The sequence below is a fragment of the Nansenia antarctica genome (genome assembly GCF_963989245.1).
Source record: "Nansenia antarctica genome assembly, chromosome: 8".
Taxonomy (NCBI): Eukaryota; Metazoa; Chordata; class Actinopteri; order Argentiniformes; family Microstomatidae; genus Nansenia; species Nansenia antarctica.
In genome coordinates this window covers 20,164,145-20,174,307 of record NC_137678.1, presented here as the reverse complement: position 1 = coordinate 20,174,307, position 10,163 = coordinate 20,164,145, and the positions used below count along the sequence as shown (strand labels likewise).

The following is a 10,163-nucleotide window of genomic DNA, read 5'->3' as shown; positions in this document are numbered from 1 at the left end:
AGGAGGAGAGGAGGAGGAGAGGGTGAGGAGGAGAGGAGGAGGAGAGGAGGAGGAGGAGGAGGAGAGGAGGAGGAGGAGAGGGTGAGGAGGAGAGGAGGAGGAGGCAGAGAGGGTGAGGTGGAGAGGGTGAGGTGGAGGAGGAGGAGAGGAGGAGGAGGCAGAGAGGGTGAGGCCCTGCACCCCCTGCTGGCTGATCCTTTACACTGAAACTCCTCCAACACCGTGACCACAGCACACTGTCACAGTTCTGTTAGGACCATACTGTTAATAACTGTTTATCTGAAAAAACATTAGGCTATATTTCACAACAGGAGGTTATCTGAAAATATCTGGAAATAACTACACTTCATAACAGTAAGCTGTATTCTTGCATTCTCCACAACAAATCTTCCATTTGAATACATTTAAGTAGCATGCATTGCATGCCATGAACAATTGCATCAATACAGTTTCTTCTTAAGCCTAAAATGCAATACCAAACCTTTCAATGTGTGCAGGGTGATTTCTGCTATTTTCTAGTTAGTCTTAGGATGATTGAGATATGATGTGTGCTCATGTCTTTGCCTAACCCTACGTTTCTACAATGCTCTCGCTGCCCAGGATTTCAAGTGTGAATGAATGAATGAATGAATGAATGAATGAATGAATGAATGAATGAATGAATGAATGAATGGTCTTTATTGTCATTAATACAGTACAGGTACCATACAACGACATTTAGTAGGGGGGGCTCCCCTGGTGCTAGGAAAAAGACTAAAAACAAGAAGGGAAAAAGAGCTGGTTTACATAAATAAAGGCTATGTACACTATCTACTATACTATACTACTATACTATACAAATAAAACACTGTGCTGTACTCTATGCTATGCTATAAATATCCTAACATTTCCTATCTCTGAACCTTATGTACACGAGGGTTGTCATATTGCACAAGTGTAAAAGTATGCTCCTTCAAGTGAGCTTTGTTTGGCCGCACATTCATAGAAACACACACACAGACACACACACACACAGACACACACACACACACACACACACAAAGACACACAGACACACACACACACAGACACACACAGACACACACACACACACACAGACACACACACAGACACACAGACACACACACACGCACACACACACACACACACACAGACACACACACACACACACAAACACACACACACACACACACACACAGACACACACACACAGACACACACACACACACATACACACACAGACACACACAGACACACACACAGACACACACACACACACACACACACACAGACACACACACACACACACACACAGACACACACACACACACACACACACACACACACACACACACACACACACACACACACACAGTTGGACAATTCCTCCATACAGTTTTGCGTTGGATGCAGTATCCAGAAGCACTAGACGTGTCACTACATGCTGTCTGCCGCCCCCTGGTGGTCGTTGTGTGCAATTCACTTTTGAAATTGTTGAAAAAACTAAAGGCTGTGGTGCCCCTGTTGCCATGGTAACACTACTTCAACAAGACGCACTGCTGCAAACTGGACAAGTCACTCTTGGACGTCCTAACCCTAACCCTTTATTTACAAGTCGAGTTGTGAATAATTCCATTTCAGCCATGAGTTTGAAACTCTGAAGAATCAGACTTTTCAATTCTTGACTTGAATTCTTGAATTTACATCCACCTTGTGCGTGCGTGTGCATGTGTGCGTGTGCATGTGTGCGTGTGCATGTGTGCGTGTGCATGTGTGCGTGTGCATGCAGAGGCGCCCCGTCCATAGAGGCAACCAAGGCAATTGCTTGGGGCCACCAAACAAAAAGGGCCTTTTTGTCAAACTAAAACTGTCCTTGGATGAATGTTTTTTTCAATGGAAATCATGGCATTCAGCGTTCAGTCGCTCTAAGTCTGCTCGCGCTGCGCTGCGCTCGCGCTGCGCATACATTCATCCAATTGATTGATTGATTGAAAACTTTATTAGAAGATTTGCAGAAGTAGGTACATGAAAGTACATATTACATACAATGTCAACTAACAGGATAAAAACCCAAGAAAGCCACTGGCTTATTTCAATTGGGGTCCTTGATTCTCAATTCATCGTTACATGTAAGACAGACAAAACAAACTAGTACTATCTACAAGATAATACAGACAAATAACTATTACTATCTACAAGATAAAAATACATCCATCATGGGAAGAACAATACAACAAAACATAAGGTATGTACAGCGGGTAGGACAGGTGGGGACATACACCACAGGTGGGGGCGGGGGACAAAACACAAAGTATGTACAGTGGGTAGTTCGGGTCTTTTAATCTGATTTTTGATTTAGAGGGTCCAGTTACGGATTGCAGCCTCCTGTAAATGTTTTTTGAGAGTGGTTTTGAAGGTGGGCAGTGTTTTGCACTCCTTTAAGATTATAGGAAGGGCGTTCCACATTTTTACTGCATAGTTTGCAAACGAGTTTAACCCCTTGTGTGTGGTGCAACGCGGTTGAACGCGGTTCGTGGAGCTTCCTCTGGTGTTGTATGTGTGGACGTTGTTCACTTTTTGGAAGTATGTTGACAGGTACTTGGGTGTCTTTGTGGTGTAGCGTATCTTGAAGACCAGGCCCAGTGCAAGCTGCTGCACTCTGTCAACTACTCGTAGCCAATCAAGGCTCAAAAAATGAGCAGCGGTTAGATGTGTCCTAGGGTTGAGGCCTAGCAGAAGCCTAACCAGTTTATTTTGGGCTGTCTGGAGTCTTGTTTTATGGGCCTTTGTGGTTCTATAGTACCATGATGTTACGGCATAGTCGAAGTGACATTGAATGAGAGCTCCTGATAGGGTCCTCAGTGTGTTTTTACTGACAAGTGAGGATATCCTGTACAAGAATCTAGTTCTATGGTTCACTTTTTTGATTACTTTTGCTGCCATTTTATCTCCGGAAAGATTTGCCTCTAAGATGGAGCCCAGGTATGTAATATCCTCTTTTCTTGTGATATTAATGTTACCCACTTTTATTTTAAAATGTTCAGCCTTTCTGAGTTTAGATGGGGATCCGTATAGGATGGTTTCAGTTTTACCTAGGTGTATTGATAGTTTATTGTCAGCTAGCCAGATGCAGATTCTACTCAGTTCAGTGCTTAGCGCTTTTTCCACCTGCAATATGTCCCTGTCAGAGACCAGCAGAGCCGAGTCATCCGCGAACAGGAACAAATTGCAATCACATGCTGATGACATGTCATTCACATATATTAGGAACAGTAAAGGTCCCAATATGCTTCCTTGTGGAACGCCGCAGGTCACTGGGAGGGGGGGGGGACAGTGTTCCGTTCACACTAACCACCTGTTCCCTCCCCTCTAAGTAGGATTGCATCCAGCTCACCGATGTTCTATCAAACCCAATTGCTTTCAGTTTATCTAACAATATGTGGTGATCTACTGTGTCGAAGGCCTTCTGGAGGTCCAGCATGACCATGCCGCAGTACTTGCCCGAGTCCACCTCATGGTTGATGTGGTCGTTCAAATAGAGAAGGCATGTGTCAGTGGAATGGGATGTTCTGAATCCTGATTGAAATTCATACATCAGATTTTTTTCGGTAAGGTACCTATCAACCTGTTCATAAACTATTTTTTCCATAAGTTTCGAGATGGAATTAAGAATAGAAACAGGTCGGTAGTTGCCTGGGTCTAATTTGCTTCCTTTTTTATACAGTGGGGTTACCCTTGCTATTTTAAAGTCAAGGGGGACGTGTCCCTGTTTGATGGAGAGGTTTATTATGTGGGTGATGATTGGGGTAATGGAGGCAGCTGAGTCTTTTAGAAATCTGGCTGGAATATTGTCATGGCCCGTGGCCTTTTCTGAGTGTAGAGCGCCCAGCTTTTTAAACACCTCATCGTTTGACACCATGGAGAGTTTAAAATCATCTTTGCGTACACCCAGTTTATTGTAGAACGCACGGATGTGCTCTACACCATAACGCCCTGAGTGGGGTGGTAGATTGTTAACTAATTTAGTGGCTATGGTTGTAAAGAAAGTGTTTAAGCACTTAGCCACATCCAGCTTGTCTGTAAAGAGAGAATCTCCAGATTTTATGCTGATGTTTGTAGACCTGGTTTTGAGTTTTTGACTGCAACCTAGTTGGCTATTAAGTAGCTTCCAAAGGTCACGTGGTTTGGTTAAGTTTTCTTCGATTTTGTTATCGAGGTATTTTTTCTTAGCAGATTTGGTCATGGTAATTACCTGATTGCATAGTTTGTTGCATTGTTTTTTAATTTTCTCAAAGTGGGTTTTGAGATCTTCGTTTAAGTGTTTCACAAATTTTGATTTGCATTTTTGAACTTCAGAGCATAGCATAGCATTAGTATTGCAGTGTATCAGATGAGTGCTACGTAAATGAATGAATGAATGGTCTTTATTGTCATTAATACAGTACAGGTACCATACAACGAAATTTAGGAGGGGGGGCTCCCCTGGTGCTTGTAAAAAAGACTAAAAAACAAGAAGGGAAAAGAGCTGGTTGACATAAATAAAGGCTATGTACACTATCTACTATACTATACTACTATACTATACAATAAAACACTGTGCTGTACTCTATGCTATGCTATAAATATCCTGACATTTCCTATCTCTGAACCTTATGTACACAAGGGTTGTCATATTGCACATAGTATTGTTGCACATTCATTTAAAGTGTCGCAGTTTGCAGGTTTGAAATGTTCACAGTTGTGTTTCAGTATTACACTTGATTACAATCTAGTAGCTGCCATCAAATTGTCTAGATTGTCCAGGGCCAAGAACCTAGGTCTTTGCTGTGTTCAGGGCCTGATTGGCCCTAGGGTAGAAGCTGAGCTTCAGTCTATTTGTCCGTGCGAACATGGTCCTGAACCGCCTGCCTGAGCGCAGCCGAACAAAGTGTTCGTACCCAGGGTGGGATGGGTCTCTGGAGATCTTGGAGGCCTTCCTGAGGCAGCGTGTGTTGTACAGCTCTTCCAGAGAGGGGAGGGGGGCGCCGATGATCTTCTGGGCCGATCTCACGACTCTCTGTAGCGCTTTCCTCTCTGCGGCTGTGCAGCTGGAGAACCACACGCAGATGCAGTAGGTGAGGATGCTCTCCACTGTGCAGCGGTAGAAGGTCACAAGCAGCTCCTGTCTGAGGTGGTATTTCCTGAGGACTCGCAATTAAACAGTATTGTTCATTCAATGTACATTGTTTTGATCTCAATCATTTAAAATAAATAATGTTAACTCATTCATAAAGACAAGTGTAGTGAATCCAGAACCTGAGATAAGGAGATCAGCGAGAGAGAGAATGCCTGTGTGAGTGTAAAGTCTGTACTAGTAGGATCTACCAATGCTCACTCAGCTACGCAACAGTTTGCCAAACACTACACTAGTGATCATGCATGGTGGTGTCATTCTTTTGCCCAGTGCAAGTCATGTATGCCTATAGTATCACTCTTTCTGCCCATTGATTAATTTGTATAAATGTTGTTTAGTTTGAGGAAGTGCACGGGGGCGTGACAGATGATTGAATGAGTGAGAGGAAACCACAGACACCTGTGGCAGAGTTGGCTGTGTGTTTGGAGAGCGTGCGACAACGATGTATTACTATCTTGTTATTTAAGTTTGGACTGTTGTTTGACGTTTAGCAATTTCAGGTTTTTGTTTCAGTTTAAAGGGTTAGCCGGTTTGTTATTTTTCATTCATGATAAACGTGTACCGTGTACAACGTTCTGCCTGCTACCGGAGCAGCGACTTGTACCCCAGACTGAACCAGAGGAGTGTTATCCACATCCAGACTGAACCAGAGGATTGTTATCAGACTGAACCAGAGGATTGTTATCAGACTGAACCAGAGGGTTGTTATCCACATGGCTGCCGTCAGGACTGAGTCCGCGTGTGCAACGCGTCAACCCAACTCATCTGACTTTGTCGCTACCAGATCTGCTTCACCTCCACATGGCACCGTGAGTCATTGGGAGTTACAGTATCATTGATACCCCGGACTTATCTTTCTTTCATATGTGCACCAACAAAACCCAAGCACTTGGCAGACCTCAAACTGTGAATCTAGAACTCTGGACTTTCTTTATTATTTTGTTTTGCATACACACACACACACACACAAACACACACACACAAACACACACACATACCAGCTTACATACCAACACATGGCCTACACATAGTATAGCACACACATAGTATAGCACACACATAGTATAGCACACACATAGTATAGCACAGCATATACCTAAAATAAAAAAAACATATTTTTGCTATTCCTTCTAAATTGCTGTCCTTTGTATTTTGTTTGTATATGGGTTTATATGCTTACTTGGTTTATGGGGACTTACAATTACATACACTTATCTGATTTGTTTGTAAGCAAGAAGAGAGTTAGTCAGTTCACCATCAACAGCTAAGACTCAGAATCCTGTTACATCTTAATTTATTGAAATAGTACCTCAGGAGAGGGTTACACAAGAAACAGGGACACTGATTTTCTTCACCCTTTGTGTGAAACATACGTTATACGAAATCAGTGGTCAGTGGTTTTACTCGTCATTATTGTGTGTGTGTGTGTGTGTGTGTGTGTGTGTGTGTGTGTGTGTGTGTGTGTGTGAGAAAGAGGAGGAGGAGGATGGCCTTGATCTGAAGGAGGCAGCGGCAGGGTTCCACCTGTCTGGAAAACTCACAGAACTGCTGAACTTGTGAGTCTGCTGCACTGACATGATCTGTGATGTGCTGCTTAGTTAAGTGCATTCCTGTTTCAGCATGATATCAGGTTCTTAAACACAGAATCTGAATTATTATTAGTTTCATATAAAATGTCAATGTTGAATAAATAAGCCAATTCAAAATGCTATAAATGTCTTTGATAAAATGCTGGCTGTATCTGACAAACCTGCATCTAACCCTAACCCTGCATCTGACAAAAGTGCATTTGTTGAATAGTTTTTTTGATAACCACCTAATGGAATCAGGTAAAGCATTCCACAGCTTGACAGCCCGATAAGAAAACATTCTTTTACCAGTTACAAGCCTAGTTCTGCGTAGTACATAACCATTTGTGTTAGCTGCTCTTGTGTTAACCAAGTGTCTCTTTCACCTGCTGGAACCTGCTTTTCTCAAAACACAATTCTGTCCTGTGTTTTATTATTTGTGTAGAGAGAAGACTCACACATACATACTTTCACTCCCACACTCCCACACACACACACACACACACACACACACACACACACTCAGACTATTCCATGTGTGATGTTCCCAGTGTGGACTCTGTGAAGGACAGAACCTGAGTATGTGTGTGAGTATGTGTGTGTGTGTGCGTGTGTGTGAGAGTGTGTGTATGTGTGTGTGTGTGTGTGTGTGTGTGAGTATGTGTGTGTATGTGTGTGTATGTGTGTGTGTGTGAGTGTGAGTGTGAGTGTGTGAGTGTGTGTGTGTGTGTGTGTGTGTCTGTGTGTGTGTGTGTGTGTGTGTGTGTGTGAGTATGTGTGTGTGAGTATGTGAGTATGTGTGTGTGTGTGTGTGTGTGAGTATGTGTGTGTCTGTGTGTGTGTGTGTGTGTGTGTGTGTGTGCCCTCAGGGCGGGGCTTCCCCAGGACCCAAATATGTACGTTTGAGTGGTTAGTCAGGGTTATATATTATATATATATATGTATGTTTGAGTGGTTAGGGTTATATATATATATACTGTATATGTATGAGTGGTTAGTCAGGGTTATATATTATATTATAGGCTTCGGGCTAACAGCTGCTCGCCCTGCTTGGAGTAAGGCCACAGCACCAGAACGGAGGAAGATGGTGGTGGAGGAAGTACACCATCAGGAGGAGGCTGGAAGATGGGCCAAGGCAGTCTCTCTGGCCAAGCAGGGACAGTGGACGCGGTGGGACAGTGTGGAGAGGAGGAAGATTAGCTGGAAGGACATGTGGGCCATGGAAGCGAGGCAGTTGAGCTTTATTATCAGAGCTACATACGACGTCCTTCCAACACCAGGTAACCTTGGCCAGTGGTATGGTGAAGACCCGGGGTGTGCCCTTTGTTCCACGCCAGCCACCCTCAGGCACATTCTTTCAGGATGCAAAACTAGTCTTGCCCAAGGACGCTACACGTGGCGTCACAACCAAGTCCTGAAGATCTTTGCATCCACCCTGGAGGACAAACGAGCTGCCACCAACTCCCTACCGCCATCAGCATCCAACCACCAACAGGCAATTACCTTTGTCCATGAGGGGGCAAAGGTTACCAGGAGCAGCTCGACACCATCTGAGCGAGGCCAGCTACGGTTGGCCCGCGACTGGAAGATGCTGACTGATATTGGATGACAGCTTGTGTTTCCTAAAGAGATCGCCATAACCACGCTGAGACCTGACTTGGTTCTCTGGTCCCCTTCTCTAAAAAAGGTGTACATCATTGAACTAACCGTACCCTGGGAGGACGCAGTGGATGAAGCTTACGAGCGGAAACATCTACGCTATGCTGAGCTCGCCGCCGAAGCACAACACCGCGGCTGGAACACTGAAGTCCGCCCAGTGGAGGTGGGGTGCAGAGGGTTTGTGGCTGTTCCGATTCTCCAAACCCTTTTCTCGACTCCATTAAAGTCCATTAAAAGGGAGAGTGGCAGGCTCAGCTTTAAAAGGCCTACAGTCAGGTAGCGTGGCCGAGCGGTCTAAGGTGCTGGATTTAGGCTCCAGTCTCTCTGGAGGTGTGGGTTCAAATCCCACCACTGCCATCTTTAAAGAAGCTGTCCCAATACAAGCTAGGCATTATATAACTAATAGCACTGTGATCTCCATCAATAGAATTTAGTATTCTTCTCCAGCTTAAAAACTCAGCTCCCTCATCTTGCTAGGCTATTGGCCTAGTCCCTTTTCTCATCAGATCCTTAAACCCAGAAAGAGTTTTGACTATCTTCTGCTGGGACTAAGGGGTAGAGTGGCCGAGCGGTCTAAGGCGCTGGATTCAATCAGTGTGAGTGGGAGCAGGTGTGATTGCCTGAGCTCAGAGGACTGGTGTTTGAGAGTGAAAACGTTTTGCTTGTTTAATTCTTTGTTTTCTGTTTATGCGTATTTGTTTTTTTCAATTTAATTTCGGTTTCGTTTTGGAGTGCGTTCCCCCGACAGCTTAGTGCTGGTTGGGGGACGTAAATCGCTTTTTTCTTGACTGATAATGGATAATAAACATGGAACGGATAAGACAACGACAAGTGATGATGGCATAAACGGGAAAACAACAATGTACGGGAAAGAGCTGACGGTAGGAGTGGAGATTGTCGGGGAGGATAAAGTAACAATGATGGAGTTATTGCGTGGGATAAAGGCAGTATGTGGGACTGTAATCGGCTGTCGATACAAGTCACCCGGAAAATATGAAGTGACAATGAGCCATTTGAAGGGAAAGGAGAAGCTGATAGATGGGTTCAAAATCAAAAACCGTAGAATACTGGCAAGAGACATGAACAAAAATGAACTAGTCGTATCATTCATGAACTTACCAGTTTATATAGAGGACAGTGACATTCTAGATAAATTACACCTATGGAGGGTAAACGCGGTTTCCCCAATTAAGAGGAGGATGTGGCCGGGGACTGAGATAGTGGACGGGACCAGATTCTGCAAGGTGGAGTTCACCGATCAGGTCCAGTCCCTGCCATACACGACGAAAGCGTTTCGACGCTGGAGGGCACGGAATATTTCCGCGTTATCCATGACAGGCAAAAGAGGGTGTGTCGTCTTTGCATCAAGGAGGGGCATGTGATCCGCGAGTGTCCAGAATTCATATGCCACAATTGCTGCGAGCAGGGGCATTATAAAAGGGAATGTCCCCTCACCATGTGCAAGGGCTGCTGGAGACAACCGCGGGACTGCAAATGCGGAGCGGAGGAGGAGGGCGAGCAGACCGGGCAGGAAAGTGGAGCAGCACCAGAGGCGGAGGAGGAGGAGGGCGATCAGACCGGGCAGGAAAGTGAAGCAGCACCAGAGGCAGACGGAGAGGGGGACATGCCAGACCTGGAGAGCAGTGATGCGGAGGAGGGCGGAGAGGGTGAGGAAGACCCAAGGATGACGGGAGCGGACCAGATGGGTGACACCTATGACGATGTTACGGTGGAGGACGGCCAGACGCAGGAGGATTCGCAGA

At 44.9% G+C, this 10,163-nt stretch overlaps 1 protein-coding gene across 1 annotated transcript in view; it reads left to right on the top strand.

Moving 5' to 3' along the window:
- Positions 1-8,159, top strand: part of LOC308164007 (differentially expressed in FDCP 6 homolog) — a gene marked incomplete at both ends in the record, with an annotated part of 27,001 nt that extends 18,842 nt beyond the window's left edge. Inside the window, one exon of the mRNA XM_080538174.1 lies at positions 8,079-8,159. Within this exon, the coding sequence (XP_080394300.1) occupies positions 8,079-8,159 (81 nt within the window). The remainder of the gene's footprint in view (positions 1-8,078) is intronic.
- Positions 8,160-10,163: the final 2,004 nt, after the last annotated feature.